Source organism: Chroicocephalus ridibundus, chromosome 9, assembly GCF_963924245.1.
Source record: "Chroicocephalus ridibundus chromosome 9, bChrRid1.1, whole genome shotgun sequence".
In the NCBI taxonomy this organism is placed as follows: domain Eukaryota; kingdom Metazoa; phylum Chordata; class Aves; order Charadriiformes; family Laridae; genus Chroicocephalus; species Chroicocephalus ridibundus.
Window position 1 is genome coordinate 36,280,847 of NC_086292.1, and position 22,678 is coordinate 36,303,524.

Below are 22,678 nucleotides of genomic sequence, written 5' to 3' on the forward strand. Positions count from 1 at the left end.
ACACGGCCCGTGGGCGCCCCGGGGCAGGGCGGTCTCACACACACACCCCCACCACCCCACCCCCCGGAAGCTCCCGGTGAAGTGAGGGCGAGGAGGCTCCGCGCTCACGGAAAACGCGGAGTCACCGAAGGGGCGGGGCGGGGCGGGCGGCCCTGATACCCGGGAGCCGCCCGGCGGAGGCGGGGTGCGGAAGAGGCGGGCGGGGGGGGGGGGGGGGGGCGGCCCTTTGTGCCCGGCGGGGCGGGAGGCGCTAGGGCCCGGGAGGGAGCACTAGGGCCCGGGGCGAGAGAAGGCGCGGGGCGGAGGGAGGGGGGGGCACTAGGGCCCGGGGCGGCAGCGCGGGGCCGCGCGGCACAGCCAGCTCTGGATGCCGCCGCGCGGGGCCGGCCTCCTTAATAGGGGCGGTGACGTCACGGGGGGCGTGTCGGCGCGGGGCGGGGCGCGGGCGCATGCGCGGCGGCGGCGGCGGCGGCGGCGCTGCAGCGGCGGAGCGGTGGCCGGCGGCGCAGCGCAGAGAGAGCCATGGCCAGCGATGGCGAGGGACGCGGGCAGACACCCGCCGCGGCCGCGGAGCCTGGCCTGAGGGAGCGGGGGCCCTAGAACCGACCCGACGGCGTCATCCCACAACAGGGGGAAAAAAAAAAAAAAAAACAAAAAAAAAAAAAACCAAAACCAACAAAAAAAAAAGCCCCAAATTAATAAATAACCAAAAAAAAAAAAAAAGAAAGGGAAAAGCCACCAGCCCGGCAGCACCGCCACCAGCCCGCAGCGCCCGCCCGCGGGAGGAACCGGCCCGCGGCCGCCGCGAAGAGCTCCGGGACGCCCCGCCGCCCACCAGATAGATGTGCGGTCCAGCCGCCCGCACGGCCGAGGATGAACGCGCAGCTGGCGATGGAGAACATCGGCGATCTGCACGGGGTGAGCCATGAGCCGGTGCCCGCCGCCGCCGACCTGATGAGCGGCAGCCCCCACCACCGGAGCGCGGTGGCCCACCGCGGCAGCCACCTGCCTGCCCACCCGCGCTCCATGGGCATGGCGTCCATCCTCGACGGCGGCGACTACCACCACCACCACCGGCCGCCCGACCACGCGCTGACGGGCCCCCTGCACCCCACCATGACCATGGCCTGCGAGACACCCCCCGGCATGAGCATGAGCAGTACCTACACCACGTTAACCCCTCTGCAGCCTCTACCTCCCATCTCGACGGTCTCGGACAAGTTCCCTCACCACCACCACCACCATCACCACCACCACCACCCCCACCAGCGGATACCGGGCAACGTGAGCGGCAGCTTCACGCTCATGCGGGACGAGAGGGGTCTGGCGTCTATGAACAATCTCTACACCCCCTACCATAAGGATGTTACCGGCATGGGGCAAAGCCTCTCTCCGTTGTCCGGATCTGGCCTGGGGAGCATCCACAACTCCCAGCAAGGGCTGCCCCACTACGCTCACCCCAGTGCCACCATGCCCGCCGAGAAAATGCTCACCCCAAACGGATTTGAAGCCCACCACCCTGCCATGTTAGCCAGGCATGGCGACCAACACCTCACCCCCACCTCCGCTGGCATGGTGCCTATCAACGGGATCCCACACCACCCCCATGCCCACTTGAACGCCCAGAGCCACGGGCAGATCCTGGGCTCTGCCAGGGAGCAAAACCCTTCCGTAACTGGTTCGCAGGTCAACAGTGGAAGTAATTCAGGGCAAATGGAAGAAATCAATACCAAAGAAGTAGCTCAGAGGATCACCACCGAGCTCAAGCGGTACAGCATCCCCCAGGCTATCTTCGCCCAGAGGGTGCTGTGCCGTTCTCAAGGGACCCTCTCAGACCTGCTGAGGAACCCCAAGCCCTGGAGCAAGCTCAAATCCGGCCGGGAGACCTTCCGCAGGATGTGGAAGTGGCTCCAGGAGCCGGAATTTCAGCGGATGTCTGCTCTGCGGCTGGCAGGTGAGCCCGCCGCGGGGCGGTCGGGGCACGGCGGCGGGGCTGGGACCAACCCCCCACCACCACCACCCCGAGCCTGGGCAGGCCGCCCCGGTCCCTGCCTGCCCCTGAAGAGCAGCCCCGGTTCCCCCCGCTCTACACACACCCCCCTCTCCGCCGCTCCGTTTCTCTCTTCTCCCGGCTCCGCGCACCGGCACCGTCCGCGCTCCCGGCTGCCAGACAAAGCCGAGCCGGGGGGCTCGGTCTGCGCACTGCGGCGACCCGGTTTTCCCCGTTATCCCGGGCGGGGGGGGCACCGGGCCGTACCAGGCCGTACCGGTCCCGGCCGTGCGGTGCGCGGGTCCCCGCGCACCGCACGGCCGGGACCGGTACGGCCCGGTACGGTCTACGGAGGGGTTGCGGGGGAAGCTCCGGTAATACACCGAGAGGAATCGGTGCGTTTGCTTTGTGCTGGCGGAGGCGGCCCCGGGGACGGTCGCGGCCCCCGGCGGTGCTCGGGGCCGGTGTTAGCTCCGCGTCCCGCTTGGGGTGGGTTAGGTGTTCTGGGACACTGGGGGGGAGGGTGGGAGGGTTTCCCCACAAAACCCCCGGCGTATGAGTGGTGGCTGAGAAATGCTGTTGGCTAAAATCGTTAGATTTTAATTTTGTTTTTAACTGGTTGTAATTGCTTCGGGTTTTTTTTGTGTGTTTGTTTGTTTGTTTGTTTGTTTTTAGCGGTTGTAATAATCGTTAGGCCGTGGAGTTGGAATTTCGCGTGGATGCCTCTGCAGGAGAGGCGCAGTCCGTGTGGCGGCTCCGGTATTGTCTGCTCGGAGGTCGCCGTCCCGTTCGGTCCCCGTTCTCCGCCGCCGCCTCCCCGAACCCGCCAGCCTGCGCTCCCAGCGCAGAGCCCGGGTTTAATATGCCGCGAGTGAGGGTTTGTTAATTAAGTGATAGGTCTCCATTAATTTGTCCCAGGAGAACGCGAGACAGTCAATCCGAGTTGGAGCCGGGGTCACTGATCCGTTTCACAGGCAAAAATAAGGGAAGGGCCAAATCTTTCGCCTTTCGAGTGCACAAACGGTCCTGCGCTTTCGACTACCGCGACGGTGGGAATTGGGAACGGCTTCCCGACCGTGCGGGGACCCGGCTGGGCCGCCACCGTGCTCCTTGCTTGGTTTCAGCCGACCTCCTCGTTTCGGAAGCCTAAAGCGGTGGTAGGGAGGGCCCGCGGCAGGATCTCCCTCCCCGCTGTCGCCGGCCCTGCGGTGCACGCCGGTGGAGGACGTTGCGCTCTTTGGCTTCCACTGCTGCGGAGTCAGTTTCAAAGGTCTGAGCTCTCAGAAAATGCCCTTTCCGCCTTCCCTTCCTCAACAACCACCCCACCAGGAGAAAACCCTCGTCTTGCTGGTGCTCCCCACGCGAGGAGGATGGAGTTTGTGTTTCCAATATCCCCGTAACGATCGCTAAGGCGAACTTTCTTCGATTTGGAGCGTATTTTTACGACAATTCGGTCGACCTGAATCTCCGCTCATTTGCATAGATCGATACTGGAAACAACCCCTCGCTTCGGAGTCCGCTGGCATCCCCTCCCTGGCGCTGCCGGCCGGGAAGCTCCGCCAGCCCCGGCTGCGGGGCCGGCCGGGCGGGAAGCGGCAGCTCCGCAGGGGCACGGCAGCGCTCTGCCCAGCTGCCGGCCCCGCAGAGACCCCATTGTTCGCTTCTTGCCCCCAAACCGCCCCTTCCTCCAGCCACCTCGCATAAACGGATCCCGGTAATCCCGTTAGAGAGACAAAGCCTCATCATTCCGCCTTCCCTTTCCGATGAAACATGGAAGGTAGCACCTTACAGAAACGGGGCGAAACTGGGCCCGCGGCCCCGGGGCTCGCGGGGGGCTGCCCGACCGTGTCCCCCTGTCCCCCCGCAGCCGGGACGCTGCGGGCAGCGCCGGGGTCCGGCGGGGCTTCGCCCGCCGCTGCCCGTCCCGCCGGGGCGTCCGCAGCACGTGGTCATTTGCATAGCGCCGCGTCCCAGCCAATGGAGGCGAGCCCCCCCCTCCCGCCACGCCCTTCCACGCCCCGCCACGCCCCGCGCAGGCAGCGCGCCCCTCCGCGCGCGCGCTGCCCGCCCCGCGCGGCCAGGGTGGCAGTCCGCTGTGAGCCCATCGGTCTTGTTTTGCGCGGGTTTGGAACGCGCGGTGATCCGCCTAAGCGGTAAGAATCCGCCCCGATTGGTATTGACGTGCGAACGTCAATTCAAAATACCATAAATTACCCCGGCCGACGCAAATTAAATTTCGCGTCCAAATTATAACTCACTCCCGGGCGTTTAGAGAATTATCAGTCAGATAAATACCCAGAGCGGAGCCCTCGCTGCCTTCATTTCTTCCCTTTCTGATTCCCTGCAGGCAGCGGCCGGGGGGCAGGAGGGGGGCGGGTATGGGGGGAGAGGGATGGAGATGGCTTATTTTAGGCCTCACGCTCTTGCCCGGCACTTTATCTCGAGTATTTGCCCCTTCCAGCCGTCCCTGGGGGATTCCTACCCCCCAGATTACAGAAGCTCCGGCAAATAGAGGAAAAATTGGTAGTTACATGGAAGCAGGATTGAGGTCTTGACACTTCCTGAGCTGTCTCTTGAAATGTAAGCAGAACTGCTAATTGCAAAGCTGACCTCTTCCAGCCTCCATCTTATTCATCCCATCTTCCTTCTCCTCTCTGTTCTCTTTTCCTTTGTCTGTCCCCCTCTCTCTCCCCCTCTGTCACTGAATATTTATCTATCTGGACGTTTCTCCGTTAGTCTTCCCTCCCTCCCCCTGCCTTCACTGACATTTGGAAGGGCAGCGAAGGGATACCGAAAAAACAAACACAATTCAAAGAAAATGTACAGCCCTTCTGCAGCCGGCCGGGATTTGATTTAAGGGTGAATTTATTTCAGGTCATTTGCATATGTGTGTGTGGGGGGGGAAACAGGAGAGGCTAAATAAGGCAAAAAACGACTCTTCTTGTTCAGGAAAAAAATATTCTGCTTCGAGCCGTTTGTTATTAGAAGCGCCTCTGCCTGACGGCCGGTTGCCGGCCCCGCCGGGGCGGGAGGGAAGCGCCCGAGGGAGACACGGGGCAAAGAAACGTTCCTGGACGGGGAGAGGTGGGGGTACAAGGGACCCCAGGAGTCCCTCTGGATCTGCTGCAGGAGGGTGCAGCCTCTGAGCTAGGTCCTCCCGGAGGGGCCCCTTCGCGGTGGCTCCCCGGTGGGGATTCCCCGTCGGGATTCCCGAGACCGTCCCGGGGCGGCGGGAGCCGGGCGAGGGGAGCGGGAAAGGTGGGGAAACGGCGGGGCGGTTGGGGGTGGCCCGTCCATCCAGAACTGCTGGGTATTTCCCTGCCGCCTGACCGTTATTTTTCATAGTTGCATCTCTTTTTGTCCCCTCTTCTTCTTTCTCCCTCCCGATGTGAATCCCGGCTAAGGTGAAGCCTTGGGAAGCCGGCGAGACATTCTCGCCAAATTAACTGTAAAGAAATCGATACGGTAATCAGAGCGTTTTCCACATTAAATATGAATTCTAATGAACGCCGGTTGCCCCTCTCGCTCCGCCGCCCGCCCCAGCGTGCGCCGGGGAAGGTCGGGGCCGCCCCGGCCCCGGTTGCCTCATTAGGGCCCGTTTAATATTTACTCGGCGGGGACTTTGCATAAACGCATTTGCATCGGGGAGGCGGAGGGCATCGACCGGGGGCTTCACGGCCGACAGCCCGAGGGAAAGGCGCTGCCCCCCCGCGCCCTGCGCGCCGCCCCGACGCCGCGGGGACGAGCGGGGGCCCGGCCCCGCGCACCGCGGGCGGTGACAGCGGCCGCTCCGCGGTTGCCGGCACGGTGCTGGGGCCGAGGCGAGGTGCGCCGGCCCGGTGGGACCGGCGGGCGGGAGAGCAGCCCCCAGCCCGCCCCTGGGGCAATCGTGCCCGGCCGTAGCGCCCGGTGCGCGGCCGGGCGGGCGCTGGGAACGGGGCTTGTTTGCCGGCCGTGTCCTTGCGGCGGGATTGATTTACAGCCGCTCGCACACAGCCGCGTTTGCCCTTCGTTAATGTTTGCCCAGCGCGAGGAGGAGGAGCGGGGCCTCGCCGCGTTCCTCCGCACCGGGCCGGCCCGTCCCCGCCGAGCTCCCGCCCCCGTAGCACGGCTCGGCCCGTGCTTGTTTGTTCATTTGTTTGTTTAATTACGCGCCGCGTGGCCGTGCCCCGCTCCCACCCCCACTGCCGTTTGGATGAAATAGCCTCAAAACGGGGCCGCTCCCGCCGGCGGGCACGGCCGGGACCTCTCCGGGAGGGGCTGCACGGCCGGGCTGCGGGGGCGATGCCGGCCTGCCCCGCCGCCTCTTCCCGCCCCCACCGTCCAGGCCCACCGAGCCGCCCGCACCCCTCGGTTCCCGGGGCCTCTGCGCCATCTACTGACCGCCGGCGGGCGGGAAACGGCGCCGCCGGCCCGGGCACCTCGCTTGCACCGGGCAGCGGCGGCGGCTCCCCCGGTCCGGGGTGCATCCTGGCGGGGTGCCCTGCGCCAGTGCCCGGGCTGCCTCCGTCTGCCGGTACCCCGGGAACCGAGGGGCGGCGGCGGGCGGCGCGGCCCGGAACGGCTTCAGCACCGCGGACAGCGACCGCCGGTACGGCCCGGCCCCCTCCCGGCCCGGCCCCGCTCCCGCTGCCGGCCCCGCCGCGGCGAAGCCGGCCCTCCCGTTTCGGGGCCGGGGCCGAGGCCGCACGGAGCCCGGCCGCAGGGGTTTGCCCCACCGGCCGCCAGCTCCGGTGGGGAGCAGCGCCGCACCGGTTACGGATAACGGCAGCCGGCGATTCGGCTCGTTGGGCTGCGGGGCTGCGGCGGCGGGATCCGGTGTGGGGATGGGTGGCAGGAATACGTGGGTGCCTGTACCGGCATCAGACCCCACCTCATGCGAACCTCGGGCAGCCTTTCCCTGTCCCCGTAACCTCCACACAAGGAACGAGTTCTTTTCGAGGGAGACCTGGGGGGGCTCTGAAGCGCTCGGTGAAGCGCTGGTGACTTCACCCTGAAGACTCCGGGCACCGAGGGGAGTTTTTCCTGAGGACTGAGCGGGGACCCGGCACGGCATCGTGTTGGGTACTTCCATAATCGCATCGATAAATGCAGATCCGCATTTCAAACCTATCTATCTGGATAAATCACACGCTGACAGAGAAGCGCCCGATGCTTCCTGACGTTCTTCGGGGACGCCGCGTGCTTGAGCCGCTTCGCTGAAGAGGAAGTCAGTTTTATGATGCTGAAAGAGTAATTTATAGGAACAATTTATTAGCTCAACAGTCGTTTTGATTTTTTCCCATTTTAGGGCGATAGGAAGTCTCAGCGGTAACATTTTCTGTACAGCCCACACGGCAATTAAACCGCGATGGATTGCTGTTCCGCAGGCGCGCAAGCAGCAGGGCACGCTGCCGCGGAGGGTGTGACGCCGGCCGTGGCATGTGCCGGCACCTTCTGGCGGACCCGTATAAATTCTGCCGCTTCAAATAGCCCAAAGCATTAAATCGCGTGACACGGGGGCTCCCCAGTAGCCACCGGGGTGCGGAAGCTGCCGCGCTGAGCCCGCCCTAAGGTTCCAGACACCGTGAAAGCGCAGCAATGCCGCGTACGCTGCTACGCGCGTCCCAGACCTGTCGGTAAGAAGTTACGCACCAGCGGCGCAATTAGCGCGGGCCGATTGCCCGCAGGTGCGCAGCTTCCCCCCGCCGCAGCGGCAGGCTGCCACGCTGCTGTAGTCATGCCCCCCCCCCCCCCCCAAAACGGAGGAGCTTCTTTACGTCATCACTGCCGTATTTCTCCTTCATTTGAGACGTATCTCGCTGTTCTGAGGATACTGTCGGAATTGGCCGAGGGCTTAAAAGTTGGAGCAGGCGAAGAGGGAGCGGAGCGGGGCGGTGCGGGGGGGCCACCGCTCCCCGGGTGCGGTGCGGTGCGGTGCGGTGCGGTGCGGTGCGGTGCGGTGCGGTGCGGTGCGGTGCGGTGCGGTGCGGTGCGGTGCGGTGCGGCGCGGGCTGAGGAGCGGCGCGGAGAGGAGCGGAGTGGCGTGGCGTGGACCGTGCTCCCCGTCTGGGCGGCGTGGAGGGGAGCGGAGCGGTGCGGTACAGTGCGGAGCAGCGCGGACGTTACGCACCCCGAGCCCCCGCCTCCGCGGGCAAGCGGTGAGGAGCGCGCGCCACCCAGGGGCCGGGGGCTGCCTGCGCCGCTGCGGGGGGGGAGGGGGCGGGCGGGCGGGAAGGGCTAACACGGTTAAAATATTGATGTAGTCGCAAAAATCGTTCATTAAGGCAATTTAATCTTTGCTATTAAATGTCCTTTCAATTCATTTGGGGTAATTAAGATGCAGTTAAAGTGATTAAATTCTAATTACTTATGCTAGACAAAGAAATATTTGTCACAGTAATATGGTTAACTAAAGAGCCCGCTACAGAAATTTAACATTTACTTTAAATGATATCGCAGGAAAATCGGGTGCTTTCCCCTGATTGATCCTCTTTGCACCATATTCAGTAGTGGTGATGTCAGCTCACTCCAGTGGTTACAGATCCATCAACGCTGGAAGTTTGTGTAAACCCCAGAATCCCAAACTGTTGAGTCAGCGCTCCTTAGTCAGATTCACTTTATTATTCCAGGGGCAGCAAATTAAGGTCACTTGTTTTAATACAGTGCACAGGAGCGAGGTGTTTGCCGTTCAGTCTCAGCTGGGATCTATATGTTGGCAGGCTAATGTCATTCGGTGAGCTTCCCATATAGGAACATATTTGTATCTCTTTTCATGTTATGAAACAAGAAAAGAGGAGCATTGCCTGGGCTTGATGGCAGAGAAATAAGATACAGATCAAACGATCCCTGAGTAGGTGTGTGCACCTGCGCTCTAAATAAGCGTGAATACAAATCACCACAGAGACAAGTGCAAAATGCCGAATGACGCCAGGAGTAATGAGAAGTAATTTAGTGTGGGTTCAGGCATTTCAGCGCAGCCCCTTCTCTCTTCTCTTGAAAAGGGGAAGTTTTGGGGAGCAGCCTATGGACTGTGTCATCCATGTAGGCTTTCGCCACTGACACGTGAATGGCCTTATCCTACGGTGGGTTAAAACTTTCAGGAACGCTGTTCCCAGCATCAATGATGTCTGCTGCCTGCTACAGCAGGAGCGTACGGCTACGAGCTGCCCTGATGTGCAGAGGCTTTGTCTCATGCAGCACCTTTCCAGAGGGATCCCGTCTACCAGGCACCTTTGAAGGCTCCAGGACAGTGCCAAGGAGGATAGGGCAGCGCAGGGGACCACCAAATGTGATGTATCAGAGTGAATGGCACCATGGCTGCGGCTGTTTGTCCAGGCCAAACAGATTTGCTTGCTTTTAGTTCCCCTGGTGAAGTCTGCCCTCAGGTAGCATGTGTCTTATAGGCCCCTTATCTCATTGTCATATTCTGCCAAATATGAAGTTTTTGATAATTAGGAAAGATCTGTCATCCGTGTGTCTCTCTGCACACTCCAGAGGTGTTATTCACATGATAACGATGGAGCTTATCACACTTTATTATATATTATCATCACCATGAATTTACCATAAGCTTTTGGCTACTTGCTTCCACTGGGCTGTTGTAGCCGGTGCGATTAGGACTATCTCTGATGGCCAAAGTCCTTAAGCGGTTTCAACCTCCTATGGAAATCCTGCTCCTGTTTCCACCCAAAGGTAGACCTCCTTCAGAGCAATAGCCTCCAGCATATTCTCTAGCTTGTACCAGTGAAGAGTTTTCACTCTCTAAAAATGTTATTGTCTATTTTGTGATGTTTCAAAACGAGAAGCAGATGCTTTAGAAAGAGATTTCCAGGGTCTCAGTGGGCGCAGTTCAGAGTGTAGCTGAGGCAAGTCCCAGCCTTTATAGACCTGACACAGTAGAGATTAGAAGATACTGTACTCTCTGTACAGAAGGTACAGAGAGAATTCTAAAAAGGTTTTTTATGTCTCTAAGGCGTGTCCTGTACACATGAGGTTGGGATAGCTAAAAGACTAGGCTTTGCAAGAGGAGGGGAAAAAGATGATCACAAAACTTTTAAGAACTCTCTCAAGTCAGTCTAAAATATGTCTCCTTATCTCTCCTATATCACATGCAGAAAAGCGGGCCTTTTGTTGGCATTTCTTTGAGCTGGGCTGTATTGTTTCTTGGGGTGACTGCTTGTGTTGGCTTGTGAACTCCCCATTGCTTTCTGGGAATCTCGCATTGGACTCTTTGAGAGAAGCATCAAGCAGTTGTTTTTCCTCCTACCTGTCTGAAGCAAATATAATGCTCATCAATAGTAAGGGTGACACAGTCCTCAAAACTAAACCAGTCCAGTGTGGATGATGGTGAAGGCCCCAGAGCTCAGTGTTGAGTTTACTTCTGATGTGAAGCAACCAGAACGTGCAAGACGTAGTCAAGTCCACAGTCGTGAGAAATCCCCAATCCTCTTTGTTCCCCAAAACATTTCAGCTACAAAACGGGTTCCTACAGACTCCTTCTGTCCGTAGTGTTCGGCTCAACCTTCCAGCCACGGCACTAATTGGTGTCAAATAATGTGTCCAATGTGATGGTAATTAGCGTGGTGTGAACCTGTTTGTGGGCAGCTGAACCAAGACCACCACCTCATCTTGTACAGAGCACTCGATGGCTATCAAGTAATAATGGCTTGTGGTCAGCAGTGACCTGGTCCAGAGCTGGAAACATGACCTGTCACCTCAGGGTGAAAGGCCCCATATCCCATCACTGGTGGACAGCACATGGTCTCCTCTCCACGTCAACCAGGCTCTGAATTCGGCATAACTGGAGACATTATTGTGTATGTGTGTGTCCTCGTTGCTGGTCCGGACCCGTTCTGGGTACAAACAGAGGGAAAAAGGGCTCCCTGTAAGTGGAGACCCACTGTGCCTTGGCTTCCTCCTCCATGGCATGAGGAGACTCATGCCAAGGCACTGGTGGGACTGTGCACTTCCCTTCCAAGAGGAGCTGTAATGGTCCCTCCTCCCTTTCCAGCCACTTTTTATGGTCAAAAACTTGGTCATGGCCATTGTGTGTGCCTGTCCTGGCGCTGTGGGACCCGCTGCTGGCAGCTGGTGTGTGGTGTGACCCTTTGGAGCGGTGGCCGCTGCCTCAGCCTATCGGTGTTCATGTAAGGACATGGCACTCTGGATGCCAGGTCGGAAACCCCCTAAATCCACCTTCTCCTTCGTCAGCATCTGCCACTTTTCCATGCTGTGTCTGAGGGCGCGTGCTTAGTGATGGCAATGTGGTGGGCCACCAGCTGAGCCATGCCTCTCGCAGTGGGAGTGGTCCTCTGCCCTCACCACTAGCCACTGGGCTTGGGGAGGGGTTTGCCCAAGCAGGATTTTCCGTTGTTGTTCTCCCGTGCGGGCGTACCACCGCTTGTGGTGGTATTTTGTTATGTGCCTGAAACAAACCAGCAGAAAGCAGGTTTATCGAGAGTATTACTGGTTTCATTCTTTGCTTCTGGTTTTCAGAAAGGGAAATTTGTGTTTGGCAGATGCAGCTGGGCACACGTGTACGCACCAAGTGCTCCTGAAAATTGATTTATGGTAATCAGGGTTTTTTTTCCTTAGGTTTTAAAAAGAAATCCACCCTCTAGGGATGAAAGACTAGTTGAAGCGTCAGGGTTAACACCTGAGCTTACTGTAATCTTGACTTTTAGACTGAGAGAACAGTGTAGTTCACATCACAGGTGGGCACAATATCTACTTTGCCATCTCAACCTAAAGAGGCAATTAGTGCGTTTTTGTAGGCGACAGGATCCTGCTCGCACCTCCAGCAGAGCAGGACTGATCCCGCCGAGCTGCACACAGCCGGGAGCCGCAGGGGAGCGGCAACGGATGGTGGAGCTGCAGCGGTGAGACCCCCGGATCTCCACCACGCACAGGCAACCGGGCCTCAGACCTTACAAGGTTTGGCAAGTTAACTCGGCCAAATCCCTCGGGCAACTTAGAAGGAACAAAGGGAGACAAAAATAGATTGATGGACTGTATCAGGAGAATTGCAAGTGTCAAAAATATCTGTTGCTCAGGGCAGAGGAAGATGGAAGTAACTGGAAGAGGCCAGAGTTCAGCAGTGGATTTATAAGGCTCTTTCTGGCACTGATAATATTACATTGTCATATCTGCACGTGTGTTGCCAGAGTCAGAGCGACTCTTTCTTTATCCTCTGCTTTGCTTTTTCCTTAACTAGACTTTCTTAAGGCCTTTTTTCAAAAGGCATCACAAGGAGCATGGCTCAGCTGGGGCAGCCCGGAGACAAAGAGCACGGCTGTCTGCGGCGGGCAGCGTGGGGCGGGTAGCGTGCGTGCAGGTGTGGGTGCCACGCAACCTCTTGTGCCTTGGGGGAGCGCAGCACCCCACAAAGCACCCAAATTCAGCTTCATTGCCATGGGAGAGGGGCGGCTTACAGCACTGACAGGCAGGGGCACGAGCTTGGGGCAGAGTGGCTGGAGAGATGCCCAGCAGAAAAGGACCTGGGGGTGTTGGTCAACAGCCAAATGAATACGAGCCAGCAGTGTGCCCAGGTGGCCAAGAAGGCCAACAGCATCCTGGCCTGTATCAGGAACAGTGTGGCCAGCAGGACTAGGGCAGAGACCGTCCCCCTGTACTCGGCACTGGTGAGGCCCCACCTCAACTGCTGTGTCCAGCTTTGGGCCCCTCACCACAAGAAAGACATTGAGGTGCTGGAGCGGGTCCAGAGAAGGGCAACAGAGCTGGTGAGGGGTCTGGAGCACAAGTCTCATGAACTGCAGCTGAGGGAGCTGGGGGTGTTCAGCCTGGAGAAAAGGAGGCCGAGGGGAGACCTTCTCGCTCTCTACAGCTCCCTGAAAGGAGGCTGTAGCCAGGTGGGGGTCAGTCTCTTCTCCCAAGTAACAGGCGATAGGACAAGAGGAAACAGACTTAAGTTGGACCAGGGAAGGTTTAGTCTGGATATTAGGGGAAATTTTTACACTGAAAGGGTTATTAAGCATTGTAACAGTCTGTCCAGGGAAGCGGTTGAGTCACCATCCCTGGAGGTATTTAAAAGACGGGTAGACGTGGTGCTGAGGGACATGGTTTAGTGGTGGTTTTGGTAGTTTGTTAGGTTGACGGTTGGATGTGATGATCTGAAAGGTTCCTTCCAACCTAGACAGTTCTACGATTCTATGAAGGACAGCAGTGCACATTACTTTTATTATCTTCTGCTACATAAAGTAAAATCCAGATGAAGGTGTATGATAAACAGTCTTGAATACAGACTCTGGTGTTTTTTCCAGACAAGGGTTTCAGTAGGTGTCTCTGGTTCCATGGACACCCTTGCTAGCGTTAGAGGAGGAGCTGGCCCAAGCAGGAGTTGGCGCTTTGAGAGGGACCTGGGCTGAGCGCCGGCTGCTGTCACCGGGCTGGACGGCCCCGGTTTGTCAGCGCGAGCTGGCCGGGCTCTGTGCCTGCTCTGGATAGACTCTCATGTTGGAGCAGGTTTTATCCCGTGGCATGCATTTGTTCTCTGGCAAGCTGGAAGCTACAATTTATTATTAAAATTGATGGGCTCCAGTGCAGGGAAAACGATCGTAAGGAAACCCTATTACGGTTTTTCATTATCACCATTATTTATTTTTAAGTGCTATTAATATTCCTGAGTCTGGATGAGGCAGACGATGAGAGGTGGTATCCACCCTTGCTGCTCACAGCCTGAGGGCTGGCAGTACTGTCTGCACGGGCTCTTTGAACAATTAAACATATTGGAAAGTTTTTCCCCTTAATCTACCTCTGGCAAACGCTAACGGCAATACAGCCGACAGGGAAACAACTTTCACACTGCCTGAAAACGATCTGGATTTTGATGGTGTTCCCAGTCTCCCCCAGGTGGAAGAAGGCTCTGCAAGCAATGCTGGGCAGAGACGAGGCCAGGGTGCTGCTCGGCAGGCAAGCGGGCTCCAGGAGGATCCAGAGTCCAAACTGGGCTGGGCTGGGCTGCCAGGGCCAGTGCCTGCCCCGGTTTCACCTCTTGGGGCGGTGCCGTGGCCAACAAGGACTGAGCCTGTGGCGCGTGGGTCTTCGTGTCTCAGTTAAGGTCCCAAATCGCAACCGAGTCACTATCCCACTCTCTCTGAACCAATGCATCATTAGTCCTCAACTCGAAGTGGAACTTGGATGTGAAGATGTGTCTTATTTCCTAGGCTACACCAGAGCATCTCTTCACCTCTTCCCCCGTCCTTAGGAAACCCACAATCCTGCGTGAGAGTTTGTTAAAAGATAAAGTCCACGCTGGTTTGCAGGAGGAAGGGATGGCTCCCGGCTTCTCCAGGGAGCCCGTGGGAACCTCAACGCTCACTTTCTGATGGGCTTGACTGAAATTAAGTTTTATTTGCAAAATACTAATATTGCCTTATTTGTATCATAGACTGGGTAGGATTTATTTTTTCTCCTCAGCAGTGAGCGCTTTTTCCTCACCTCTGTGATGTTACTAGCAGTAATTATGAGGTCTCTGATACAACCGAAGCTGAGGAACAAGGTATGTTGTAACTCTTGGGACATTTTCTAGGGAAATAATTATTCAGGAGTATTACGTTTCAGGAGATGGGCATGAGCTCAGGAAGACAACGTGTTAAGCAAGTTAGTTTCACAACAGATGGTTGGGTTTTTGGTATTCTGTATAATTTCAGTGAATAGTTTGTGATTGAAAGCCCAGAGCTTTACACCACTAATTGAACTAGTTTTGTATCTGCTGCTGTGGCTGCCATTTGTGATGTGACGATTCCCGCCGAAGCACCGCACAGAGCTGACTCGGATCACGGTAGTTGTGTAGTTTGGATTTTGTGACAAACAATGATCTGGGCAGAGTATCTGGGTGAAAGCTGGAGTTTGCGTAGTCTTAGAAAAAGGCAGGTGTAAAGCAGCATAAGCAGAAATGAAGTGTTAGGCACGGCAAAAATTACCTGAGTTTGGTTTGTCTCCTTTTCTGCATGAGCCCATTGGCAGGGGCAGAGGCAGAGCTGGAGGCTGAGGCTGTTACAGAGCCGAGCTTCTGTGGCGGCTTTCACAGCAGCTTCTGAAGGTTAGAGGTGTATAAAGGATTGAGATGCCATTCCTATCTTCTTTGCTTCTCACTCCTAATATTTGTCAGTAAATAACAGACTATTTTTGCAAAACTATTTTTAACCCTTCAGTTATCAGTGCTAACTTTCAATGAGGATGCAGAATTATTTCAATGGGCACTGATTCCTGCAGTGAATTCAGGAGCTTGACTTCAGCAGGGGCTCACTTGCATGAGGAAACCTGTTTTCCAGCCCAGAAGCTCCACGGTGTTTTAGAGGTCAGGATGTAACTTCAAAGCACTCTTCAAAGGTTTTCAGATAAAAATAACTGCAGAAGATACGAGTTTGGCATCCCAGTCCATTTGATCGATGTGTCATTGCTCATGAAAGAATGTATAGCTGGAATATATGTTGTTATGGAGCTCTTCAAAAGCTTCTCCTCAGAAGGGGCTGAGGTGCCGGTGTCTCGGTCCCTGCCTGCCTGGGCCACCAGAAGGTGCCTTTGCATCTCCTGGATCTTGCTATCTGATCTGCGCAGTTGCTGTTTCTCTGGGTACAAAAGGTGGATGACTATTTTTATACCTCCCTCAAGCAATTAAACTCTCATGCCAAGGCTGGCTCTCGGTAGCAATAAAAGATGTAGGAAGGACCTTTGTAAAGTAATTTGCTGTTTTCATTCCAATAACTGTGGAATAGGTGGAGACACTGCACAAAATTCTTCATATAATCAGCACTGATCTCCACAGAAACCGGGACTAGACGGGCACAGAGACAGACCATCCATATTACCTTCAGAAATACATCTCTAAATCAGTATTAAAGGACAATGTTAGAGAAAAAAGGGGGAAACGGACAACTTCAGACTCTTGAAAGTGAGACTGAGCAATCTGTCCTCCCAAGGAAACCTTTTATCCTAGCGAAATGCTGACAAGATGAGCTGGCAGACAGTCAAGGGCTGGCAGGGGGATCCGGGAGCCGCTCTTCCAGCCCTGCCGGATCCTGCCTGGCAGGTGATCTGCAAGGCAGATTTCAAATTGCAAGCACCCTTTAATAATGTAGAGCAAAATAATGTTCAGGAAGGGAAAGAAGGGATGATAAATGAATTAAGGTGAAATTCTATAAGGAAGATTCACTATACCATTGTTCTTCATGTCAAAACATGGTTAATTTTGTTCAGAATACATAATCATCTGTCCCATAAGACTGTAGTAGCATCCTGGTTCCTTATTTCTCAGCCAATGAAAAGCTACAGAAGTGGATTGACAATAAATAATGAAGGTAAAAAAGGTGGGCAAGGTTAACTTTAGCGCTCAGTGAATTTCTGCTCTACCTCATATGGATATTACAGACTTAAATTCCCAGCGCCAATGTGTGTTATCAAAACGCGAGGTCTCAATAATAGCATTTGCTGAGTTTTAACGGCTAACAACAAAAGTATTTTCTAACTTGTATTCCTCATAGTTTTTATAGTTTATAACAAGTCAGAAAATTCGATGTCACACATCCTCTCCAGATTTGGAGGCTGACACAAACGGTCCTTTTCCCCTCGTTTGTCCTGTATCGCGTGCCTGCGCGCTCCTCTGCCAGCCCTCTCTAACCCTCCTCCCCTTTCTTGCAGCGTGCAAGAGGAAAGAACAAGAGCACGGGAAGGATAGAGGGAATACACCCAAAAAGCCTCGGTTGGTCTTCACGGATGTCCAGCGTCGAACTCTACATGCAATATTCAAGGAAAATAAGCGTCCGTCCAAAGAATTACAAATCACCATTTCCCAGCAGCTCGGGTTGGAGCTGAGCACCGTCAGCAACTTTTTCATGAATGCACGGAGGAGGAGTCTGGATAAGTGGCAAGACGAGGGCAGCTCCAATTCAGGCAACTCATCTTCTTCATCAAGCACTTGTACCAAAGCATGAAGGAATAACCACAAACTAAACCTCGGTGGAAAAGCTTTAAAAATAAATAAATAAATAAATAAATAAAGACAGACCAGGACCTCAAGATAGCAGGTTTATACTTAGAACTATTTGAAAAAAATGTTATTTATAAGTCCAAAGAAACCAAAGACTTATTTCACCTGCATTATGACTTTGTTCTAAGACACACACTTTAGTAGGACGACGACTTGCAAAAAAACAGAGAGGAAGAAGAAAGCGAAATGGAGGGGATGAAACGGAAGGCAAAGAGAAGAGAAACAGACCACTGGTCTTACACCTTCGCCCATGATCATCTTCACCGTACTTGGCTGTTTAGTGGTTTGGAGCATAGTGATTTCTTGTCATTGAACAGACATCTCTTCAGACATGGCTCTTCATTTCCACAGCAATTGCCACGAAGGTGTATGGTGTATCCGTACTGCGTACACGCTGGTGGTTAGGGACTTAGTCAGGGCTGGTCTTCAGAGAGGGTTGTGCCATGGCACGACCGACAAAGCGTGGAGTCGTCTGAATTCATTTGAACGGTAGTGTGATTTTTTGCTGTTTCATGGTTTGAACTTAACCGGTGCAACGGCTGGAAACAAGTTCAAACCAGGCAAAGAAATTTTGAATGGTACCTAAACCAGTGCATTCTCTTTGTTTGTTAAGGAATGTTCAGATTTAAAAAAAGGAAAACTATTCCATCCATTAAAAAAAAAAAATCGACTAGCTACCAAAGAACACATTTAATAATTATATTGCAGGTATTTTATTGCAATGATTTTAATATTCCAAAGCTATTTTTACACAAAATACTATGTAGAGTTATAGGTATAAACTAATCTAACTGTATGACACATAAAACTTGTAATCAAGACTGTTATTTGCAATTAGTAAAACCACATTATTGTTTCTTTCCATGATTGGCAAGAAAGAATGTCATCGGAGGAGATGGCAGCCCCCGCCGGAGCACAGGTACTGACGATGGGATGCTGCTTCCCTTGAAGTCAGCCAGCCTTTTTGTCGCTGACTTCAACGGGAGCAAAGGGAAAAAAAGAAAAAAAAAAAAAAAAAGGGGGATACACACTGTTAGAGGCGCGTGTGCGACAGCGTGGTGCGGGCAGCCCCTCGGTGGGCTCTGCCAGGCCGGCCTTGCGGGAAGCGCGTTGGGCAGCGAGCGCCCTTCGCAAGCCCCGCGCTGTGTCGCTACAGCTCAGCTCTGCCACCTAGCCCGCAAACAGCAGACCTCGGGCTCCTCGTATGCAAAAATGAGAAGAACTGCGAAACGTAAGACCACAGGGCTCAGCGTCTGATCAATACTCATTGACATTAGCGGGCTTTTTTTTTTTTTTTTTTTTTTTTTTTTACCTATTGACTTTACTAGGCAAAGGAATAGCGATAGCTTTGAAGGCTGGCGGTCTTTTCCTATTGAAAATAGTGGTACAACATCAGTTAAAGTTGGTGGGAAGGGCTCCAACGGGAGCACCGGTAGAGCTTTTGGCAGGCCGAATCGTGGGGCCTCTGAAGTCAATAGCAAAAATCCCATGACACCGATACAGCCTGGTGTTTTGTGGCGTCGTACCTGTGTGTTGCAGGCTGAGCTGTTGTCCTGTGCATTCTTTCTTGCTCATCTATTAACCAGGATAATGCATGAAATAGTTTAAAGTTTGTAGCTGAAAAGCTTTAAATGCTCTGTTGCTAACAGACCCGTAGAAGAGAAATCATCCCATTCCTACTCCGATAAAATTAAAAAGAAAAGCGTGCAACATCTGCATATTAAATTTTAGCGTAAGGGGAAAATAGACTTTAAAAACCATACACGTGCCTGTTAGACTTCTAACCGGTGTTTCAAATTACTGTAGTAATTCTGCTAGGTATATTAAATTCCAAAGTAACCAAATATGCAGGTATAGGCCCAATGCAAAGACGAGAAATAGATGATCCTACTTACAACACTTTTTTCTAAAAAAAAATAAAAAATAAAAAAAAAAATAGAAAGGAAAATTCAAGGTAAACTAGAATCCAGCCACCATCAACAATAGCAGATACTGGTTTTGGGGATGAAGCCCGCTTAACACCCAAGTTAAGCAAGTTTGTAGCACCAGTTATTACCCAAGAGGACAGGGTCTAGTCAAGGTTCAGGGTATACAGTTAATTTCCAGTAAGTTTTTAGAATACAGCTGAACTATCTCTTTATTAAAATAAAGTGAAATAAACCCAAGGTTTTTTGGCACTAAATATTTCACCACATTTCCGGATGTTAAACCTACTTTAAGACTGACAAAGCATTTGTCTGTGAAAGCATAATCTAATCTGTGAGGTTTTTGAGTCTCTAGCTTACCTTAAATTTTAGCGAGCTTTCTTTTAAGGTGTTCCATCCCCACGGAGACATAATTGACATGCAAACATTACTAAGCTCACATATAAAGTATCTTCTGAAAGCAGTCTCATTAGCGTAAGGTTAATAAAGGACAGTGACAACTGATGTTTTAGTTTTTTTCCAGCAAAACACTGCTTTGTAACGTACCTATAGTTTAGAAAAGAAAGCCTTATTTATTTAAAACTTGAGAATTTAAAAATGCAGGGAAATTCAAAGTACATTGCCGCATTTTTTAGTATTTCCATTGTATTGTCTTTAGAGACTACTTGCTGAAACCAAAGAGAACTTTCATACCAGCATTAAATTTGCACCCAATATGCAATTTCAGGATCTCTGATACACACACACACACACAAGCCCCTGAATAGGTCTGTGTATATATACATGCACACACGTTTTAATGGGGTGTATGTATCTATACATGCGCGCACATACGTCCACACACACTAAAACTGATGCACAAGTTACAGATTTTTAAGTCTTTTGGGGTTTTTTTTTACATGTCTGTTTAAGTATATATAAACCTTTTGGGTTGGTTTTTTTTTATAAGCCATTAGGAACAAAACCACTCTTCCCATAAGCAATATACGCCTCATACTCTGAATAGGCCAAGAACACATTTTTCTTTAATTCCTTTCCAAACATGAAGCAAATAACAATGGAACTGCTCGTTCTGCCTGTAAAGCTGTTTTACCTCTGAGCAGACGGCCCGGCCGCACCGACTGAAGCACGGACAGGTTACCTGCTGCTCCCCGGCGCGCATCGTCGCCATCCCTTCGCAGGGCATCCTTCAAGGGGAGCTTCTTTCTAATGCTGCGCTCAACATCCCACAGGAAAGCCTGTCTCGGTCGTATTCCTGTTAGTCTTTCGGTTCACTTCATTCCTGACAAAATGGAAATTAGCTTCAAATTCAACAAAAGGACCTTAAAAAAACCCAAAAATCTGCCAGGAAGGGTTAGGAGAGGGAGCAGAACCTGAAACAATTTGGGAGCATCGGGAGATGGGGCTCCAGTCCGAGGTGGCTTGGGGGCGAGAGGGCATTAGGAACGCGCATTCGGCTCATAGGCTGCATCCAAACCCCACCGCAGTGACCCACGAGGGGAGGCTGGCCAAGAGGTGAACTGTCCGCATCCATCCCCATTGTAAATGGCATTATTAGTTTTCCAGGAAAAAAAAAAAAAAAGTTTTAAAAAAAAATTCAGACCAACCCATACCGCTCCGTCAGCCCCCACGTTGCTTTCCAGCCTCCTCTCCTTACTCAGGTAAAGCAAACCCCACCAGAGCGAGCGAGCCGGCAATGGGGCTTTTGCCTGAGAATTTGCTCCTGCTCCGACCCATGCCAGGAGCAAATTCCCAAGCAGCTCGACTGGCCGGGGGTGCCCCAGGGCTGCCCCCGTACGGGCACCCCTCCTCTCCTGAGACGCATTTCAGGACAGGGCCGCGGTGGCGGCGGGCGCTGCCCGGGGGCTCGGGAACACCGCTGAGCTTATACCAAAGAGTCTTAGGACACCTCTCCTCACCTGAGTCGTAAACAAGACATTTTTACCCCCCCCCAAAAAAATGGTCCTTCTTTCTACTACTCTTCCTCCTATCCTCCTCCTCTTCCTCCTCCTTTGTACATAAGGATGAAAACTATGCATTTAGCAAACAAAGAGAAAGCACTTACCCTTTTCTATCTCGCTGCGTTTGGGTGCATTCAAAGGCCCAGGGGCTAATTTTGAGACTTTGCTTAGCCTCCTGGTTTATTATTGTGGTGTGGTTAGCTTTACAATACATTTGGTAACTATTTGCTAAAGACAAAGAAGCAAAAGGTAAGGAATAGCTACTTCCACGTGTTAAAAAAAAAAAAAAAAGAAAAAAAAAAGAAAAAAAAGTGTGTAAAGATCTACTATTTATAGTGTGAACCAAAGACGCTACCTCACTCGATTTCCATTGGTGATTTTAATCACATTGATGATACCAAAGAATACCAAAGATTTTTCATGCACGGCCTCAGTCTGGAAAGGGAACTCATCCTCCTTCTTCCCCCCGTCCCCCCGACCCCCCTTCCTCACCTTCACTCAGTGTGTAACCTTGTCTTCATTCTTAACGGTAATGCTAATAACCTGACGAATACTTCTCTTGCTACAACTGCTACTACTGATGATGATAAGGATAATAATAATAATAATAATAAAGCTCTAGGCAAACATGTTGCAAACTTTGTAAACTCATAGGACGAGTGCCTTGCTTGAACCAAAGTGTTAAACCGCTGTTGACCTCTTTATCTCTCACCTTATACTCTTTGAATACCTCAGCCTGTTAGAAAGGCCACTAATGAAAAAAGGAATAATTCTTCACCGTGGTGCTTTTTGCCGTGCAACCATGCAATGAAACTTTCTTTGATACCAAAGGAAAATGTTTTTTTCCACTTTCTTGCTGACAAACCAAAGGTTCCCTCTTCTTTCCCCCAAAGCAGCTTGAGTCCCTCAGCCCAGACAGGCCGTGCATTGCTTTTACCAATTCCTCCAAATACCTCATAGTAATAAATCTTTAGGGTTATGTTGTATAGAGAGTCTATGTGATAAGGCAGAACTTACTAGTTTGATAATTGTTAAGGTTACTTAAAAAAAGCTTTATAATTCTTATTTATTTTGTAGGGGTTGTTTTGTTTGTATATTCCTTTTATATCGTTTGGTTTGGGTTTGGGTTTCTTCTTTTTTCCTTTTTTTTTTTTTTTTTTTTTTTGGCAGAACTTCTCTGTTATACTCAAGGAAGATCTTATTCCTGGGAATGTTTCGAAGTGGGTAAAGATCGCCGTTTGCAATGAATGCAAGAAAGGGAAACGTGGCTTTGGTTTCTTTTGTTTCAACTAGGATGCTTTGTGTTTGCTAGTCGATGTTCTTTTCACAGGGTAAAAAAAAAAAAATAATATTCTCTGCTGTGATAAATGGTTCCTATTTTTTCTCTATAATGTGCTGTGATTTTTAATTTAATTACATTTTGTATACGCTTATTTAATCACTGCTTTAATTTATGACTATGTAGTTTAAAAAAAAAATTGTATATAGTAGATTCAAAAATGGCCAAAGCTTTATGTTACAATCTTTTCATTCTTGATGCCGAGATGAACTGAAGGAGAGTGCTTCTCTTGACTGCAGGGTGTATCTTCAGCCTTGTCTTGGCATGCACTTCCACCCGTGTTACAAACACTGCCAGGTTATCCCCCCCCGGGCCTCCCTTCCCCCCAACTTGTACATGCCAAAATGAGTGTTTCAAGGTAGTACTTTTGTCACTTAGAAAGCAGAAAGGCATTATTAGTGTGTTTTTCCTTTAATTTATTTGTCTTTTTCTAGAAAGGTTGCTTTGCGGGTGAGACCCGCACATCCAAAGAAT

General features: G+C 52.4%; 1 protein-coding gene across 3 annotated transcripts; it reads left to right on the forward strand.

Moving 5' to 3' along the window:
* The first annotated feature begins 495 nt into the window (after positions 1 to 495).
* ONECUT1 (one cut homeobox 1) lies at positions 496 to 18,255 on the forward strand. Of its 3 annotated transcripts, none has more exons than XM_063347288.1 (2): positions 496 to 1,954; positions 2,666 to 3,572. In XM_063347288.1, exons 1-2 carry the CDS (start codon positions 874 to 876, stop codon positions 2,863 to 2,865), a joined length of 1,281 nt encoding a protein of 426 aa, XP_063203358.1. In that variant the 5' UTR covers positions 496 to 873; the 3' UTR covers positions 2,866 to 3,572. The 3 variants fall into 3 exon arrangements, with proteins under 3 accessions (XP_063203358.1, XP_063203357.1, XP_063203359.1); XM_063347287.1 differs by lacking the exon at positions 2,666 to 3,572 and adding an exon at positions 16,631 to 18,255 and having other exon boundaries at positions 499 to 1,954; XM_063347289.1 differs by having other exon boundaries at positions 499 to 1,954; positions 2,909 to 3,572.
* Positions 18,256 to 22,678: the final 4,423 nt, after the last annotated feature.